The following is a 20,056-nucleotide window of genomic DNA, read 5'->3' as shown; positions in this document are numbered from 1 at the left end:
AGACTGTGCAAAAATCTGCTCTCTCTCATTTCTCAGTTTCCCCCCATGAATGCACCCATTGACAGTCTTTACTCAGTGCTTTACTACTTAGACCTAAGCTCTAGCTTACTTTTAAACTAGTAATGAAGTCGACTCCCCTATGACAGGGAAAGCCGTAGAGAGACACTCAGAGTAGAAGGACACTGTTTAAAAAAAAGAAAAAAAATGCTGCAGCAGTGAGTCTCAGAGCCCAGGTCTGCAGACTCGGTCTCGCGCTAGGACATTAAAAGGAGTACGCAGACATTCTTGCTTTGGCTGGAGCTTGGGCTCTGCAAGCCGGCAAAGGGAGTGGGTCTCAGATCCCGAGGAGGAATGTCTACGCTGCTATTTTTAGTGCCATAGCGCAAGCCTGAGTCCGTAGACTTAGGCTCTGAGATTTGCTGCCCTGGCTTTTGTTAGTTTTGCAGTGTAGACATACCCTCAGACACTAGGATGATAAGCATGGTATAAAGATCGATATAGACTGGAATAGTTCCACCCAGTGACCAACAATAAGAACACCTAAAGAATTGTCACCAACCATCTTCGCTGGTGGCACTAGTCCATCATGATTTGTTAACAAAACAGTATATTCATACACAAATAAAAGTATGAACATTCTAAGCACAACTGACACTTTTCTGTGTAGGATCATTTTATCTGAATTAGAACTCCCAACAGGAGTCATACAAGGCAAGAGTGCTATTCTACTACTAAGATTTCTGGTCATTTCTGAAGAATGCACTTAATTCACTTTTAAAACATACACAAAATCAAGACGACAAAGGATACAGGACAACAGAAAGGAAAATCCTTACTGTAATTCTTTCTGGGCTCAGTATGCTAACATTTAGTACAATGCACTGTGATGCAGGACATACCTTTCCTCTAGTTACATAAACCCCTTAGTGTAAGGAGGTGATGTATTAGCCTTTTTCTAATTATCAATTTGCTTGGCTCCTGAAAACAGACACGTAAGAGACTACAATGTCATCTCTTCTTCAGTGAGGAGAAGTGGACAATTCAATGTAATTAACAAACATAGACCAGTCTCTAAATCTTAATCCCCTACCTCCTTCTCCATGGCTGCTTGGTGTTTTTTAATTAGCTTTTCCATTTCTGCAGCAAAGTTATTGCGCTGCGTTTCAAGATCTTTGTCCAACCTGAGGCGATGCTCATCCATCTCTGCCTTCAGTTTGTTCTCCAGTGCCATCAGCTGTTTCTGGTGCTGCCGTCTCATGCGTTTATAGCCAGACATCTGTTCTCGGAGCTCAGAGTCTTGTTCATGTTCCTGCATTTGCCTTGTCACCTAGTAAGACAACCACAGCAGGATAAAAAGTTAATGCATCTTAATCTGTTTTTCAGCATTCTTCGATTTACACAATAAAAGGATTCAATAATGATGTGTAACTTTGTTGGAAAGAAGAGCACTCGTTTCAGGGGCAGACAGCTAAAAACTGATTTGACTAAGAGAGAGAGCCTTCTCTTTTTACTGTAACACACAAAAGAATCAAATAGGTCCCTACTGGGCTTCTTTTAGTTGTTAACAATGCCTAAAAATGAGTGAGAGAGTGAGAGCGCATTGCCATCTTTATTTTGTATTTTAACGAAACACTGTTTTCAAGTGGGTTTCTACTGAGGAAAAAACTTCACAGAGGCGAAGGGTAGCACCCTGTACTAGCAAACACTTAAAGCGTGACTTTGCTTTCTTTTTTAGCTTAGAGCAGTATTTCTGCAATAGCTGTAATCTCAGCTAAATATGGTTTAACATAACATATTCTCAAAAGTCTAGAAGCGTTTAGCACAGAGGCCACTATGTGTCTCATTTCGAGGCCTAAACTTTTATAAATGTGACCCCATTTTATATGGTGCTATTCACCTCTCCAACACCAGAGGCACAGAAGATGAGACCTCAAATGCATTCAATATTAATGTTTATGTTGGAAAATCATGAGTCCAGTTATAGACGGGTTAAAAGTTCTCTGCGTTTCACTAGTAAAAATTAAGGAAAGTCATCAATTTGTATTGTGAAAAATGCTGGCTAGTGACCATTTTACAGATACACTTTAAATTTTGCAAGATCTAGATCAGTGTTTCTCAAAGGTAACCACCGGGGGTTTTCCTGCAGCCATGACAGCCTCCTGGGCAGAAATGCAGGAGGGGGCAAAGCAGCGCCCAGGGGCTGGGGGGAGCCTTCAGCCCCCTCCCCCATCTTCAGCCGTGGGACTCCAGGGATGAGCTTCAGCAACTCCAGGCTTCAGGACACCCCTCCCCCCACTCCACCAGCTCCAGTCGTGGGGCACTGGGCTTCATCTGGGCCAGCCTTACCAGGCACCATGGTCAAGAGCCTGGGGTGCAAGGCTGCAGAAGGGAGCTCATGGCAATGGGGGGAGGAGAGGAAGGAAAAGGCGGAGTTCAGGGGGACAATGAGTAGTCTGGGGGAGGCAGTGGAGGCCATAGGGATCTGTGGGAGACCGGGGGAAGCAGCAGGGTTAGAGGTGATGGGGGGCCAGGGGAGGCAGCAGGGGCCAGGTACACTAAAATACAATTGTACATTATTTTTATTATAGAATCTGCAAAAAACCTACATATATAAATTACAATGATTTGGACATGTGTATGTGCATATTTATTTGTTTTTCCTAAAGTTAATTAAGTATTTTAAGAAAATTTGTCAGAGTGGCCACCAGCAAGAGTTGGTGGTGCCACACTGAAGCCATTAAAAGTTTTGTTGTGAAACCCCCTGATCTATGGCATGGCTTCACAGCAATGCAATAATGGAAACACCATACTGGACTGCCAATCTTATTTCTGTATTAAGGAGAACTGGTTCAGCTGACTAACCTATACGTGCATACAGTGTACACATACAGAAACTAGGGTGTAAAATTTAGATGGGAATACTTGCTTTTGTGGCATGAAACTATAAGCCATTTGATGCTGCAGATTCCCTATGTACTACTAGGCATTGTTTTTGAAAATAAATAAGCTGGGGGTTATATTTATGTTAGTAAGGTAGCTCTAACTATTTTTGTGATAACATTTTTGAGTGTATGATGACACTTCACATTCTGATGAAATCCTAAAAGCTGGAAGTAACATTATAGCTAAACCTCCAAATTCATCATGCTTATACAATTTAAGCAACAGAAAAAACTAAACCTACCAGTGATGCTGTGCGTATAGTAGCAAAGTGCTCTCGATTGCGGTAATGTGACTTGTGGCGAGATACTTGGGGTGGAGACTGTGGTTCTGATGTCCTTGTTCTAGAATCAGACTCTTCTCTGTAATTTTCTTCCTCCTTAACAGTGGGAGAAATATTAACAGTAGAGTGAATAAGGAGAATCCATGTTACTCAGATTGTCATGCTTCAAAGACAACCTTAAGAAAATAGAAGCAAAAATGCATCAGATGCACTAGTCCTGAAAGGCAACTGCTGACAATAAGCCAGCTGAAAATATAGTATAGAAAACAGAACCCTTGACCCTGAAACTTAGGATGCTGAAATTTCATTTCACATTGTTATGGCTAAGAGGAAAGCGACTTGCTCACCAGTGAGAGTGGAAAAAATAATAAAGGGAAACAAATTATTGAGATGTTCAACAGGCTACTTCCAACCAGCACACTACATAGCAGATAATATCTTAACCCAGCCAGCCGGACAAGCTCCTTCTTCACAATCATGCCAGATAATGAGGTTAATTTAACTAACTGTAGAAACACTCAAAGAAAAACAAACGTTTGATTTGCCATGTCATATTTTATATGTTTATGTTTTGAATCTATGATTCATCATCAGGCAATTGGTAATTAACTATGGTATATGCTAATCAACTGCCTGAGGAAAGGCATATATCCTTGTTCTATATCTTATTAAAGAAAAAGTTACAGCCACTCCCACCATTAACTATGAAAACATATGAGTCTGAAAAGTGTATCATGACCTCTGTGTAGTAAGAGCAGCATGGTTCAAAAAGAGAGACTGTTGCTGATCCTTCATCATTCCAAGGTAAGCAAGGGAAGTGGTTTCACAGCATGCCATGCTCAGAATGCTGCAATTCTTTTCCTGTGTAACTTGGTTCATTAATTAAAAATTCAGTCAAGTAATGGGAAGCTGGGTGGTTCAGGAACAGTTCTCTGCCACTGTTGTGGGTCTAGTATTTGAGAATCCACTAATGAGGAAGTAAAAAGGAGGAAGAACACTTACAGCTTTTGCCCTGTAAAACAGCACTCGATAAGCCCAGGGCATTCACTAAATAAACCAATTCCCAATGGGCAATCCCAAACTGGTTTTGAAACAATTTAACTAACACAAAATTGCCATGCAGCTAATTTTAAAAAACAGGCTTTTTAAAAAGTTTTACGTCAGCCTTCTGACGAGGACTTCTTTTGAATGCACATTAATCCTTTGGTACAAAATTTTAAAATCTGCATTACTATGTTGCGAGATAGGAAGCAATGATTTATGCCTCTTCTAATACCAAACCAAAACCTGCACACACTACACCATTCACACCAAGTGAAATCACAGCCTCATTCAAGCTGGTCTGGCTAGAAAGCTAGCACTCACAGGCTTTACATGGATGACAGAGCTATTTGACATCACAGTGTGGTCCCCTTCCATCATGTCGAGCTCACTCTTGTCATCGGAGGCATCTGGAAGACTGTTAACACTACTGCTTTGGCTACTGGCACTGATGGACATACTGGGAATGGACTGATTACTTCCAACACTGTTCACTGTTCCTGTCCTGCCAATGCCATGGTCTTGCTCCTAAGGGGAGGAAAAATAGTTGGTTACCATCTTTAAAATAAAACAGTCCATCGCAACTGTAAAGTTATCAATCTTGCCAAACAATATATTATTGAGATGCCTTTATACCGGCATCCACCTGCCAAGTCACTGCAGCTGCCCACTCTTCAGACATGTGCTACTAAATGTTTCTCCTGCAGGAATGGTGGGGACAGAAGAGATCTGCTGCAAGATTAACCTGGCTGCTATCAGATTCTTTTCAGAAGGGAGCACGCTAGGAAGTTAAACTCGACAGTGAATCAGCAATACTGTGTCCCCAGTAACTGTTTTGACAGCAGTATTATCTTCCCCTAAGAGCAATGCCAGCACTTTTACAATTTACTCATGTCCCCTTTGCAGAAGGAGAGAACTGGGCTTTGGCTCTGGTTTGTGGTTTTACCATGTGCTCCAGAATCTAGGTTTTAATTTTTTATTTATTTATTTTTGAAGTGTGTGTTTCTACCCTTTATGGTTAGGTGAAAAAACCTTCAAAACATGATCCAGATGTAACTGATGCAATAACGACTGTCAGTGGCCTTGCTTAGGTTGCGATTAGCCCTTATTTCAGGGACCAGTGAAGGTGCACCAGCACAAACCCCTCAAGAAGGCAAGGAATGCCAGGATTTGCATCCTGGTTTCAAGAATAGGTGCAAGTCCTGGCTTTCATTTCCTATATTAGGAGTTTGCCCTGTTGTGGCTGGCTAGAATCAAGGGTGGACAAGGCCAGAGGCTGCAGCCAACCTGCAGCAATAACTCTGAATGACAGGAACAGCCTCCATTCATCTTGATGAGTTTATTCTAAATCCTAATGATCATTATTAATATCCCCACGTTGAGAGATCCATCGTCTCTCTTAGCTCTTCTTACCTCCTCCTCTTCCTGTGCTTCTACTGCAGGCCCATTGTGTGCCTCCTGGAAAAGGAGCTTCTTCATTTTGCGATACTGCAGATTGTCCAGTTCTCTCACTGCATCCTTTGTTCTCTGGATCAGGTCTATTAACACTGTTTCAGGCCGCTCCCGAAGAACAAACATGTGCTGCAGAACACACACAGACAGGTGACTAATATTTCAGATCCCCAGTGCACATACTTCGTTGGAAACTACCTTCATGAATTTTGGTCGTGTTTCTTCCTCCTCCCTAAATAGGTAGAAGAAGAAGGTAGCCTACAGCCATACTAGCTCAGGTTGGGGTCTTATCAGATTTCAGAACCTAGATGAGTTGAGCCTGGTCAGTACTTTGATGAAAGACATCCATGGATATAAAGATGTTGCAGGAAAGTAGGGTCTGCAACTCAGTTCAGTGGAACTCTTCCTCCAGAGACCTTGCCTAGACTAAGGAAAAGGATGTTTGATTTTAAACAGCACTTAAACCCTGTCTTTTCTGAGTGGTAACACCTTTAAAACACATTAGCTGGTCAGTCAATCACAACCAGCTATCATGTTTACTAAAGGTGTTAAGCTCTGTCTCTCCTGGTTGCTAAGTGGCATTTAAGATCTTAACTAACTTTTATTTTTTTAAACAGCCTTCTTCCTATTCTAGACAAATGAGTAACTTATCTAAAACTCAGCATATGGCTCTTTTGGATGAGACATAAAACAGAGGTTTTGAACATTTATGGTTCCCTCTCACTTTTAGTTCTGTAACTGCTGTGCTGCTCAGATTATTAGAAAGACTTACAATCATAGAACTGGAAGAGACCTTGAGAGGACATCTAGTCCAGTCCCCTGCACTCAAGGAAGGACTAAGTATTATCTAGGCCAGTGGTCTCCAAACTTTGGATTGCACACCCCCAGGGCCAGCTCTAGGGAAGGAGAAAAAAAAAGAAAGAGCTGCCGCCGGCGTGCCGCCCAAGACGGAGCAGGGGAGAGCCAAGCTGCTGCCGGCTTGCCACCCAAGACGGAGCAGGGAAGAGCCGAGCTGCCGCCGGCGTGCCATCAAAGAATCAGAGGTCCTTCAGCAGCGCTCCTCCTGCCACGCACCCCCAGGGATGGTCTTGCGCACTCCACTTTGGAAACCACTGATCTAGACCATCCCTGACACGTGGTTGTCCAATCTGCTCTTAAAAATCCCCAGTGACGTAACAAGACTCTCAATTGAATCTAAATTAGCTCTTTTATTATACCCTGGAGGGAGGAAGGGTCAAATGGTGTCTAGGACCCTTAAACAGGGCACACCACCAGGTACAAGTACCTGTCCCCACCCCCAATCTCTCACTTGCTGCATTGCACTGCACTGATGGTTGCATTTTGCCAGAAGGTGAATGGAAACTAATCTGTGTGTGTTTGAAGGTGTTTTACCAGCCTTCCGGACGAACTGTGCTCCATAGATATGAGTCAGCATTAACAATACTAGCAGTTTCATTCTGTTATTTTGGAAAGCAGTACGGCAATTTCCAACATTTGTCATATTTCCTACATGTCCCTATTAATTGGCATACAGCTGTTTGCTACTTAGATAGGGAAGGAACATATTCATAAAATTCACCAACGTTTATTTTTCAACACAATTTTCTTTAATTAAAAAGTGTATTGTTGGAAAAAAACCTGAAGTTTAGAATTCTGACATGGCTCGCTACACTCCCATTAAGCCCATCAGTGGAGAATTATGTTTACTTTTTGAATGGAAAATCCTAGCAAATGTAAAGAAAGGAAAAGCCTCATGATCACTTAAGCATTAAAACATACAAAAAGGTGACCATCTAAACCTGCGCTGTCAGCAGTCATGTGCTGATAGTGCAAGAACTTGGAACATAAGTATTGAATAGAAAGCACCATTACATTAAAAGATGAAAAATCAATGCCATAGCTTTTACAAGGAGAATGAAAAATTAACCAAAACAAATGCCACTTGATACCGTCAAGGGAGTCCACAGAAGTCACATTTGTGTAAGGCCATCTCAATACCTACTAGTACATTGCCAAAATAAGTATATTCGCTTAGGCATGCATCAGCTCATTGCAACCATTTAAAGACACTTACTGTGTTTCACCACTAGAGAAAAGGAGATTAAATATATACAGCACATGGGAGAGGGGAGAAGGAGAAGAAGCCAGGCAATATAACAGGAGGAACTCTGCAAACAAGTTACATGCATCAGTGTCAAGAAAAGAAATATGTGGGAGAAAAATCCACTTGATCATGCTGGAGGGTACATTTCAAATCTATGTATAAAGCACATAGGTGCTGGAATAGTGTAAAAGCCTGCAAGGTGTATATAGCACAGGATGAGGAGAAGTAAAGAAAGATATTTTGCTAACCAATGCACGATAGCTCTGTCAGGATTAAGCATAGCAACCAAAGGGCACACAGAGATTTGATGGTCAGCCTATGGCACTTGCTGAATATTCCATTAGTAACTATGAAGATATGGCTGGATCACTGAATCATCTAGCTAGCTGCTTCAGACACTGAGTAGTAAAATTAGAAATGCTTACAAAAAAGAGTGCAGTCCACAAAGCTGGTTAGTTCTTTAGCTTAAGGGTATTACGGATAACAGACAAAGCATTGTTTAACCTTGGTCTAGAAGAGCAGCAGGTGAGAAAGAAAAAGAGCTGTAGAGCATTATACTTCATAAAATCCTCTCTTTCTAATACCATCCGAAGGAAAAAAAAAAAAGACAGGACAAGAAAGCCAACCTTCAGAAGCTCCTCTGATGTAGGCCTGTCTTGAGGAATTTTCTGGAGGCAAGAATCTACGAAGTTTCGAAAATAATCAGACCTATTACAAGAGAGAAAAAAAATGTTAACTGAGTTAACTGCTGCCTTCTTCATTTTAAACATCTCATTAAGGAACCATCTGTAGCAAAATCAACCCCTCCACTCCCTCCCCCCCAAAAAACAAAAACCAACCCCTCAACACTTGAACCAACATATCTAAGTCAAGCCAGACTCTATGTCTCCTCTGTAGATCCTTTAACCTCAACTGCCAAACTGGCTCAGAGTAAGAATGCAAGAATATTGTGCAATTCAAGAGGAAAGGAAATGTTGTACCAGTTATCTAAAGGCCCACATGACTCTGAATGCCATCATTAATGGTGTAAAAACACTGTTTCATTTTGATGGGACAAATTTAACTATCAGATTCAACTATCACACAGGCCTTGTGCCTGCCCTCTGCCCAGATGAGTTTAATCCCCAGCACACTGCATTAGCACAATACCTATATGTCTCAGACACATCTTCCAAGATGTTCTGAAATCCATTGGCAACGTGGCCGTACAGGGTTAAGTGAATTTTTCACATCTCTTTGGATGCTGAGTCTCTACATTCTGCCCCTTCATTTAAAACACAGACTTTCCGACAGACATTACTACTGACATCGAGATGATAGAACTTCAGATTTTCTTTTTCTCTCTCCATCCACAAAAACCCAGGTAATTACTTGATTATTTTCTTCCTCTAAAGTTTTTTAGCAAATTAAATTCTTGTATTTTTTGGTCAGAAAAAAATCTATAAAATGAGCAGAACCTTTTCTGGAAATATCATGTGTGGGCACCTAATCAGAACATCTCTGAGGTTAAAAAAGTTGCAAAAGTGCAGAACACTGCGTTACAATCCAAACAGCAGGACTGCAGCTTAGCAAACAACACTACTGTGACACTGGCAGGCCAGATGCCAGCTCTTGTCCAGGCTGCAGGCATTAACTAAACTGGAAGAGACCTCGAGAGGCCATCTAGTCCAGTCCCCTGCACTCATGGTAGGACCAAGTATTATCTAGACCAGTGGCCACCAACCTGTAGATTGCGATAGACTGGTCGATCCTGGAGTCTCTGCCAATTGATTGTGATCTCTGGCCACTAGAAATCCGATGGCACAGTGGGGCTAAGACAGGCTCCCTGCCTGCCCTGGTCCCGTGCGCTCCTGGAGGCAGGCAGCAGGCCCGAGGGAGGAGAGGCAGGAGTCTCCGCTACTGCTCCTGCCTGCAAGCACCGCCCCCGCAGCTCTCATTGGCCGGGAATGGGAAACTGTGGCCAACAGGAACTGCTGGGGCGGTGCCTGCAGAGAGCAGCTGCATGCAAAGACACGTGCCTCCCTTCCCCAGGGGCCATGACGGCCGCTTCTGGGAGCGACATGGGGCTGTGGGAGCCTGCCTTACTTAGCCCCGCTGCGCCTCTGACCAGTAGCCGTCCAAGGTAAGTGCCGTCTGGCAGGAGCCCACACCTCTCCCGCACCCCAATCCTCAGCCCTGAGCTCCCTCCCAGAGCCAGCACCCCATACCTGCTCTTGCACCCCAATCCCCTGCCCCAGCCTGGTGAAAGAGACTGAGGGTGGGGGAGAGCAAGCAATGGAGGGAGGGGGAATGGAGTGAGCAGGGCGGGGCCTCGGGAAAGGGGCAGGGTAGATCCTGGATTGCGCTTAAATTCATAATTGATCTTGTGCATAAAAAGGTCGGAGATCACTGATCTAGACCGTCCCTGAGACGTGTTTGTCTAACCTGCTCTTAAAAATCTCCAATGATGGAGATTCCACAACCTCTCTAGGCAATTTATGCCAGTGCTTAACCACCCTGACAGTTAGGAAGTTTTTCCTAATGTCCAGTCTAAACCTCCCTTGCTGCAATTTAAGCCCATTGCTTCTTGTCCTATCCTCAGAAGTTAAGAACAATTCTTCTCCCTCCTCCTTGTAAAAACCTTTTATGTACTTGAAAATTTATGTCCCCTAGTCTTCTCTTCTCCAGACTAAATAAACCCAATTTTTTCAATCTTCCTTCATAGGTCTTGTTTTCTTGACCATTAATCAATTTGTTGCTCTTCTCTAGACTTTCTCCAATTTGTCCACATCTTTCCTGAAAGAACTGACAGCCTTTTAGCTGGATACAAGACTAGGTCAGCTACATGTTAGTTTTGCTCAAAATAGGTATTTATTAAGAATGTGTTTAGTCTCTATGAAGTGCTTGTAAATTGCCGCATGCATTAGTCTTGCTTATAATATTTGTACTCCATGCTGTAAGAAAATATGTAAGTTTTGTTGTATAACTTTGAAAATGTTTGCTCTGAACTTGTGAACTCAGGCATGGGAATCATCTCCCACCCTGCCCATCCATGAGGACTATCAAAATCAGATGTGCTATCAAGTATCATTGCAATACAAAGGATTAGTTAATGGCCCTGTCCCACTTAGGAAATGCTACCTGCAAGGAAGCTTGTCCTGTGGGTTTTGAAGCTGAATGAAGGAAATAAAATGAAGCCACTGGAAAATTTTCCATCTTTTTTGCTGTTTGAACTCTGAAGAGCCAGAGACTCTAAACTGAAGCCAGAGATCCTCAGGGTTGCCTGATGAATCTGCCCTGAAAGAGGCTTTGAATTGACAGACCACTACAACTATCACTCTTAGGATTTAGATGGCACCTCATTTGTGTATAGGTTTGCCTGCTTTAACCTGTAAAGAGCTCTCTCATTCCTTTTTCTTAGTTTGTAATCATTTATATAGTTTATTACAGGAAAGGCTACAGGCGTGGTCTCTGGTGTAAAGATCTAGGATACCAATTGATCTGGGGTAAGTGACTGGTCTCCTGTGCGTGGAAGCAACCCAAATGTGGTGCGATTTTTGGTGTAAGTGATCTTTTATCACTATGTCCAGTTTGTCTGGGTGGCAAGATAGACTGGAGAATCAAAGGGGACTGTCTGTGACTCCATGGTAACACTGTTATAGTGATGCAGGAGTTCACATTTGTTACTGACTTGATGAAATCTGAATTTAAAACACACCACCAATTTGAGGTGTCTGCCCTGAGGTAGGCTAGGCACTCATGGTCATGAGCCACTGCAGACAGTGTGACAATTATTACTAAGTTTTTTACTTTTAAAATGGATTCATCTATATGTGGATTCAAGAAAATGTTCAGGACCAGGAGGCACAAAATGTGACTATTTTATGGGTGTTGGCAAATACATAATCAATGGTAGTAGTTCCACAAACCAAGATTTGGGTTTCATAAACTTTGTTTTTAATAATATAAAAACAATCATTTGCTGCTAACCTCCAGGTTTCCAATGTTTACTGACACATGACTTACCATGGGATTTTATGTTCTTACAGCAAGTCTGTTCCGTTTCTGGACTTGCTGCATTCCTGGTCTCTAAAATATTCACTTATTCAGTGGTGAATTTTGTGCACATAAAATGTACAGTGCACCTACTTATCAGCCTTTCAGCTCACATCTTCCCAACTGGAATCCAGCCATTTCAAGAACTCGGCATGACAAAGCACTCCATTTATAGCAAGTCCCGACAACGCTTCTCTCTCAGTAATACTCACCATTCATTAGACTGTAGTGTAGGGGATTCATTCTGCGCTATGTGATATAAGGCACTCATTGCGTTCATATTAAACAAAGGAGGCTTCCTTTCCGCTATACATAAAAGAAAATAATTTTTATATAGGGAAATAGTCTCAGTTTTCCCCTTAATTTATTCCCATTGCTTATAAAGACACAACCGTAGGACCACTAGTGCCTGAACATGGGGCCCCAAACCAACCCTAACCCTGCAACAAGATGTGCTGCCATGTGCTCCTACCATGGGTTTTACCCATGCAGAAGACGAAAGCTCTTTGAAGATCAAATGCCTTGTCTTGTCAAGCTTTCAAATTCTGGGGGTTGTCATGGTGGAGCACTCACTCTAAATTACCAAAATATAAATAAATCAGCAGTAAGAGCCACAATCAGTGGCTGCACAGCTACAATGGGGTCTGGCCAGTTTGTTATACAATTATTTTAAAACCTAAAAGTACGCAAAATCCAATGGTAGCGATGTGGACAAAGCTGGTTACTGAAACTGTCACAACCATACTTCACTGACTGAACATACATATGTTCAGTCAATAACAAGCTAATTCTTTACTATTTTGAGGGTAGATTCTCTCTGGCTCTCCTTTCTCTTGCAAGCTTGTGTAGTCTCATAGGACCAACACAGTATGAAATTTTAATAAGGAAGGAGATGATCTCACCAAAACAACAGAATAGAAGGTTCGTCAGAATGTTTGCTGAATAAAACTATAGAACTGAAGCTCACTGCAAACATTTCAAGGAAACCGTTCAAATGGTGACATTTATACACAGGGGAAAATGTAATGAAGAATTTTTTTAACATAAGATTCAATTCCTATTTTCAGCTTTTTATGTCCCACTGGTGCTTTGGCATACATACATTCTCCTCTCTATCTCCCACCAAGTACTTCACAATAATACACACAATGGATGTCAATGGACACACTTCCACGTTATGGGATTTGGTAAAATAGCCTCATGCCCCACCAGTTCACCAGAACTCAAACTGAGGGATGATGCCCCACGTCAAGCCAAAAATCATATAAAAAAGCAAGCACACTTCATAATGCAGAAATTCAGTATGCAATAAGGCACAAAAGGGGTGTGGTCACCATGAGCTAACTACATTCTTGGGGCACTGGATCCAGCCAAACTTTTCTAGTCCACTCAGAGCATGATTATGTCATGATAGCCACACCCCTTAAAGCTGCTTTATATTGGCAACAAAAATCTTTACTCTGAAGGAGTCTCTTTTATGTACTGGAAGAAAATGAAGTTAACGGCCTGGAATATTAGACAGCATTTTTAGCTAAACTCTGTGGTTCACATGGATTAGTGTATTTCTGAGAATGTTCACCAGCCAATCAGATTGTTCATTCAATCAATGACGTTTTAGAACAAACAATAAGATATGACAAGGCAGTTAATACAGCCCCAGATACGCTGGGATGCACGAAGGAATAACTTTGCCACTTTAGGGGGCATTGGTATCGAAGTGCTATTATCAAGTTGGATCTTTATCATGAAAATATTATACATTAGGGTGAAAAGAAATTTTTATGCACCTGTAACCCTTTTAAACAGACACTCTGCTTTAAGTAGCCCATTCTAACTGTAGTACCATGATTTACTTCCTGGGTGAGGATGTTAATACTTCAAGACTGGATTGTTCCAAATCTTCCTTAAGAGATCTTCCAGACAAATTTATTCATATGTGACAACACACCCTGAATATAGCTATGAAGCCATCTGTTTAACCCAGGTGGGCAAACAACAGCCTGAAGACCGGATGCAGCCAGCCGTCAAGCTCCTGCTGGGGAGCAGGGTGTGGGGCTTGCCCCGCTCCAGCCGGGGCACAGGGTCGGGGGCAGCTCCACACTGCTCCCGGAAGCAGCAGCATGGCCCCCATCCAGCTCCTACATGTAGGGGCAGCCAAGGGGCTCCGCTCCGCATGCTGTCCCCATCCCAAGTGCTGCCCCCACAGCTCCCACTGGCAGAGAACTGCAGCCTATGAGAGCTGCAGGGGCAGTACCTGCGGACAGGGCATCATGCAGAGCCACCTGGCCGTGCCTCCATGTAGGAGTCAGAGAAGAGACATGCTGCTGCTTCTGGGAGCCGCTTGAGGTAAGCACCGCCCAGAGCCTGCACCCTTGAGCCTCTCCCCATGCCCCAACCCCCTGCCCCAGCCCTGATCCCCCTCCTGCCCTCCGAACCCCTCAATCCCAGCTCGGAGCACCTTCCTGCACCCCAAGCTCCTCATCCCCACCCCAGAGCCCGGACCCCCAGCCGGAGCCCTCACGCGCCCCCCACATCCCACTCCAATCTGGAGCCCCCTCCCAAACCCTGAACTCCTCATTTCTGGTCCCACCGCGGAGCCCACACCCCCATCCAGAGCCCTCCCACCCGCCAACCCCAATTTTGTGAGCATTCATGGCGCGCCATACAATTTTTATTCCCAGATGTGGCCTGGGGGCCAAAAAGTTTGTCCACTCCTAGTTTAAACCAAGCTTCATTAACATAGGAGTCCTCAAGGAAACTTTACGCTGTATACGAATATTGAAGTTAACATTTTGCTTTTCACTTTTAAAGCCATATGTGTTTTAGTACTTTAAGGTCTATTTTCTACATTTTTCTCTGTGTGGATCATGCTTTTTCATTCAAAGGTTAACTGACCCCACACCGAGCGTAAACCCTGTAAGTGCTAGAGGGTTTGCTGTTTTCCTTGTCTATAATAATCTCTTCCTTTGTGCAATGAAAATGCCAGTTCAATTAACACAAAACTGGAAACTTACTCTTGATTTTTAATATCGCACTTACCACTTCACTCTAAAGACCATGTCCTAAAGCCATCAGAACAAGGAAGCAAGCACAGGTCTCGTGCATGGTAACTCAGATCAATACACTCCAGGGTTAAACAATTCAGACTCTCAGAATGAAGTTTAAACATTCTTTTCAGTAGAAATTTAATATTTACACCACAAGTTGGACACGGAGGAAAATCTGTCAGGTAGTCTAGTACTTTTAAAGGAAGATGGCTTACCTAACTCAATACATGTTATTCCAAGAGACCAAACGTCTACTTTGCCATCATACTGCCCTTCATCCATGGCTAAAATTACTTCTGGGGCCATCCTAAAACATAAAATTAAATTCTCATAAAATTCTACATTACAGTACTCCATAAGCATTTCAACCTAATTGGCCATGTGACAAATTGACTAATTTGAACTACACCTCTACCCCGATATAATGCAGTCCTTGGGAGACAAAAAATCTCACCACATTATAGGTGACACCGCGTTATATCAAACTTGCTTTGGCTCCCCCGTTCCTTGTTCCCTGACCTCCCCCTCCAGAGACGCCCGTCCGTAATCACCCCCAGGACTCTACCCAACCCCCTGCTCCCTGTCCCCTGACTGCTCCGACCCCTATCCACACCCCTTGCCCCCTGACAGGCACGCACCGGCAGTGACGGAAAGCGGAGCAACGCGGACCCAGCCCACTCCACTCCGCAAGCTCCCAGCCGCGGCGCTCCGCTTCCTGCCGCCAGTGAGTGCAGGGAGGTTGGGAAAAGGACACCCCCTGCACTCACCTGCGGTGGGAAGCGGAGCGACGCGGTCCCAGCCTACTCCGCTTTCCTTTCCCCGGCCCCGTTGCTGGGGGGGAGTTGGGGAAAGTTCCCGCACTCACCTACGGTGGGAAGCGGAGCGATGTGGCTGGGAGCTGGCGGAGTGGAGCAGGCTGGGGCCGGGCTGCTCCGCTTCCCCCAAGCCTGCTCCCCCTAGCGACACGGCTCAGGCTGGGGTGAGGGAAGCAGAGTGGGTTGCTCCCGGCCTCCTGCTAATCCCCTGGGCCACTCTGGGACTGTGGGGCACCCAAAAGTGCCCCCCCACAGCTCCTGCCTCCCAGAGCCTGGGTGAGGGAGCCCCTGACCGCCCCCAAGACCCACTTCTCCAGCCCGGCACCCTTAACACGCTGCTCTGAGCAGCGTGTTGGAGCTTTACTGCATTGTATGCGAACCTGCGTTACAGCGGGTGGCGTCATAGCAGGGTAGAGGTGTATTGAGATGGAAAGAAACATTGCACAAGATATCAGGCATATGCCTGGGTCACTTCAGTCTTGATTTGGACCCAACTTGTCTGGCATTCTGGAGTTCACCAACCAGTAGCGCCGCACTGGCAAAGCCATGTGGGGAAACCTACACAATGCATTCTTGCCCTATACCCAGCTTTTCATATTTATGAGCGTTACAACTCCCTGCTCCACCCATATCTCCAATAGTCTAGTTGGCTAACCAATACTGGTGATGCAATTACCGCATGAACATAAAAAACAGCTACACTGGTCCATCTAGCCCAGTATACTGTTTTCTGACAGTGGCCAGTGCCACATGCGTCCAAGGGAGTAACAAAACAAGGCAATTTCGAGTGAAGCTGTATAAACACCACAGATTAGATGTAGAAGATCAAACCATAGAAGATGTCTGCAAAGATTTCTGTTCAATCAATCTGGCCTTTCCTGTGAAAAAACGCTCTTTAGTAATTTGAACAGCCAGATGCCATGAGAACGTTTGAAGTTTCAAATCATGGTATTGGTTGAATAAAGCATGCACATAATTGCTTCAGGAGCCTCACTGTAGCTACTTACAGTCAGGGTAAATATAATAGCAAAGTATATGCAATTTATGAAAAGTAAATAAAAGTATTATACACACTTAGGAGGGCACTGAACTGTCCTTACCTTAAAATCTGAACAGATCAAACTTTTCATAGCACTTAATGTTATATTTGCAATGTACATTTTGATTTAACCAGAACTGTACTGTCTCAAAAGTGGATTTTAGTAAGGTCCAAACAAATTAGACAGCCTACCAAAAGATGTTACTTCTTGAAGCCACAGGTGTGTAAAAACTTTTCTTACCAATATGGCGTCCCCACAAACGAATTGGCAGGAGAGGCTATGGAAGCAGATCCAAAGTCAGCAAGCTTCACCTGGCCTGGCTCTGTCAGCAGGATGTTTCCTGCCTTGATATCTCTGGTTATGGAATACAAGCATTACTATTAAATCCCTAAAACAGCCACAATAGAGTGTGCCATCATTCACAGGTTCAAGTTATAGAATACACTGACCCCTGTACAAGAGTTTCAGTAATGAGGGGTCCTAGCCTTAATTCTATGCCTGATCTTGGAATCTAGTTTAGTGTCTTAAAAAATCAACTTTAGATTTCAGTGACTTCTAACAGCAACAAGAATTATTTAAATACCATGACTGCAATCCATCAAAACCATAAGAGATGGCTAGTTCCCCTTTTTAGACATTCTACAAAAAATGTTAATAGTTCCAATAACTCACACATTTTATTCCTACCAAAATGTGACAGGAATCTTTTAAAAAATTATTTAGACTGTTTGACTTCCTTTATTGCCATTTTTCCCTGTGTGTGTATTCACATAAAGCTAGTTTTTAAGAGGGTTATTACTTTTCTTTATGGGAAAAAAATACCAAGCAACTTTCACACTGAAGTTGCCAAAAAGCTATTTAGCTAACCTATGTGCTTAGTCAGCCTTGGTGTTCTGTGCTTCAAGGGATGAGCATCACCACTGAATTCTACCATATCAAGTGGGAAAAACAGATATAAAAGATATTACATAAAGGGATTTTCCTGGCATTTTACAATTATTGTGAATTACTAATTCTAGAAGATATGTACACTGCAAAAAAACCCAACAACTCTACTTACAAATCTTAAATGTCATTTCCATCATTGGGATGATCAGGCTGCAATCAACAAGATAAATTACCTGCAAGTGTGTGACACAGTAACTTTGTAAATACTTACCGATGGATCATATTGTGAGAATGTAAGTATGCTAGTCCCTGGAGAGCACCATGGGTAATTGCTGCTATTTCCACCTCTTGCAATGGCTTTTTATGAACTTAAGGGAAGAGTACATGTGAAATCTATTATTCAAGAAAACAATGCAGTTTACAACGTTCAGTGCATACTTTCAAAAATGTAAACACAGGCCTAGAAAACTGTAAGTTCTAGTTTTACAAGGCCTGTGTCCTGCATGAGGATACCCACTTTACAAGTGGTTGATAATACACTGTACAATCTGGAATCAGACGTAACCCTCTAACTGTAACACGGCAGCGACTCATTCTACCCAAAAAAAGGCTATACTGCTAAATTCACATCTAAATTCTTGTCAGCTTTTCAACCATTTTACCAACGGTATTTGAGATGAATATTTAATTTACCATTAATAAACCTCAACAAAAAAATTACAACACAACTTTTTTCCCAGAACTCTCCCAGAGGCCAAATGAACTGCTCTGTAGCTCATCTCAGACAGTTTGACAGGAAGTGAAGGTGTGACGATGTGACTCAGCAGGGAGGGGGGAGTGTTGACCTGGGAATGTGCCCTGGGGATGGGAGACCTGAGAACCTGTCACCTGAGCCAGGAGGGGGAGGGGGAGGTAACACCTCTGCCCAGGAATGTGAACAGGGGCTGCAGCAGGGAACCTGCTGGGTGAGTTTTTAGTTTCAGTTTGGGGCTGGGGAGAGGAACACAGGGAACCCCAGGGCTGGGGTCTAAGCTCCCTGCTCCCCCAGAAGGTCGTGATTGAGGGGTCCTGGTTGTACCCACAAGCTCTGTTTTTGGACTGTGTTCCTGTGGTCCAATAAACCTTCTGTTTTACTGGCTGGCTGAGAGTCTCAGTGGATCCCAGGAAGAGGGGTGCAGGGCCTGGACTCCCCCACACTCCGTGACAGAAGGTAACTAACAAAATGCTTCATTTAGCAAACCCTTGCTACTGGGTGTAGTGACACTGTAGTCAATGGGACTACCCCGGCACTAAGCATTGTGCCTGACAGCAAGGGTTTGCAGAATTAAGCTCTGAAGCGACATAAAAGGAGAATCTTAAATTCAAGGAATACAAACAGATGGTTGAAGACCTATTTAAAGATAGTAAGAGAAGACAAATTGTGTGCCTAGGAAAGCTATACACTACAGAAAAATACTGTAGATATGTAAAATTTTGAGCTATTGTAACATTCCCCCTCCCCCCAATTAAATAACTGAACATTGTAGAACAACTCTGATCCATAATCTGTTGGATTATAAATTTCTCCGTTTCAATCAAAGAAATCTTTGAGACATACCTTCTAGTAAGTCTGATGCCGATCCTAAACAATATTCCATAACAAGCTGTGTGGGGAGAAATCAAAATAATGTATTACAGAATACCTAGAGATAAATAAATGGTGACTAGATTTCATCGGCTTGTGAATAGTTAGTGATCCAGCATCATTCATGTACTATGAACCCTACAACAGGAGTTTGCCTTATGTTCCGGCTGAAACGACCATCATCTCACAAACCTTGAGAAAAATAAGCCGAGGCCCAAAATAATTTAGGTGTTGGGAAACCAGATTTTACAAAACAATCCCAACAGCTATGTTTCCACATTTTTGTTTAAATTCCAGTGAATTTAAATTCCCCTCAAGATTAGTTATACTGTACATCTTTGATAAGAAAAAGAGAAGAAAAGGGAATTACCTATTGTATATATGGCAAGGGTAGTGTTCAGTGATGTACCCTTAGAACATAAAAGCAGTAGTAGAATGCTGTGAGGTTTACACTAGATACTTTTGCCAGTTTAGAAATGTTGAATAGGGTGTGATTAAAGACATGCTATGCCGGCAAAAGCCCTAGTGTAGATCAGTTATATCAGTATGAAAGTGCTTCTCCTGGTATAGATTATTTTGCTCAGGACACTGGTATAAGCTCTCCCAGCAAAAGCTGTCAGTATAAACTGCATCTACACTAGGTGGACTTGCTGGTATAGCATCTTAGCTACACGTGCAAAACTTTCCTGGTGTAGACTAGGCCTAACTGGAGAATACCAGCTTCCAAATATGATGATACAACAATCTAATATTATTCCTAACATAGGGCCCTAATCTACCACCCTTG

General features: G+C 43.1%; 1 protein-coding gene across 3 annotated transcripts in view; it reads right to left on the bottom strand.

Moving 5' to 3' along the window:
• Positions 1 to 20,056, bottom strand: part of TAOK1 (TAO kinase 1) — a 98,934-nt gene that overhangs the window by 19,561 nt on the left and 59,317 nt on the right. For all 3 annotated transcript variants that reach the window (XM_084650757.1, XM_084650758.1, XM_084650759.1), the window contains 10 exons: positions 19,243 to 19,288; positions 17,917 to 18,013; positions 16,998 to 17,111; positions 15,118 to 15,209; positions 12,068 to 12,161; positions 8,447 to 8,528; positions 5,678 to 5,845; positions 4,589 to 4,792; positions 3,185 to 3,319; positions 1,091 to 1,327 (listed from right to left, as the gene is read on the bottom strand). In XM_084650757.1, the coding sequence (XP_084506883.1) occupies positions 1,091 to 1,327; positions 3,185 to 3,319; positions 4,589 to 4,792; positions 5,678 to 5,845; positions 8,447 to 8,528; positions 12,068 to 12,161; positions 15,118 to 15,209; positions 16,998 to 17,111; positions 17,917 to 18,013; positions 19,243 to 19,288 (1,269 nt within the window). The remainder of the gene's footprint in view (positions 1 to 1,090; positions 1,328 to 3,184; positions 3,320 to 4,588; positions 4,793 to 5,677; positions 5,846 to 8,446; positions 8,529 to 12,067; positions 12,162 to 15,117; positions 15,210 to 16,997; positions 17,112 to 17,916; positions 18,014 to 19,242; positions 19,289 to 20,056) is intronic.

The sequence above is a fragment of the Lepidochelys olivacea genome (genome assembly GCF_965140295.1).
Source record: "Lepidochelys olivacea isolate rLepOli2 genome assembly, chromosome: 17".
Lineage (NCBI taxonomy): Eukaryota > Metazoa > Chordata > Testudines > Cheloniidae > Lepidochelys > Lepidochelys olivacea.
Note: the sequence above shows the minus strand (reverse complement) of the source record. Positions and strands in the feature narration are given on the sequence as shown.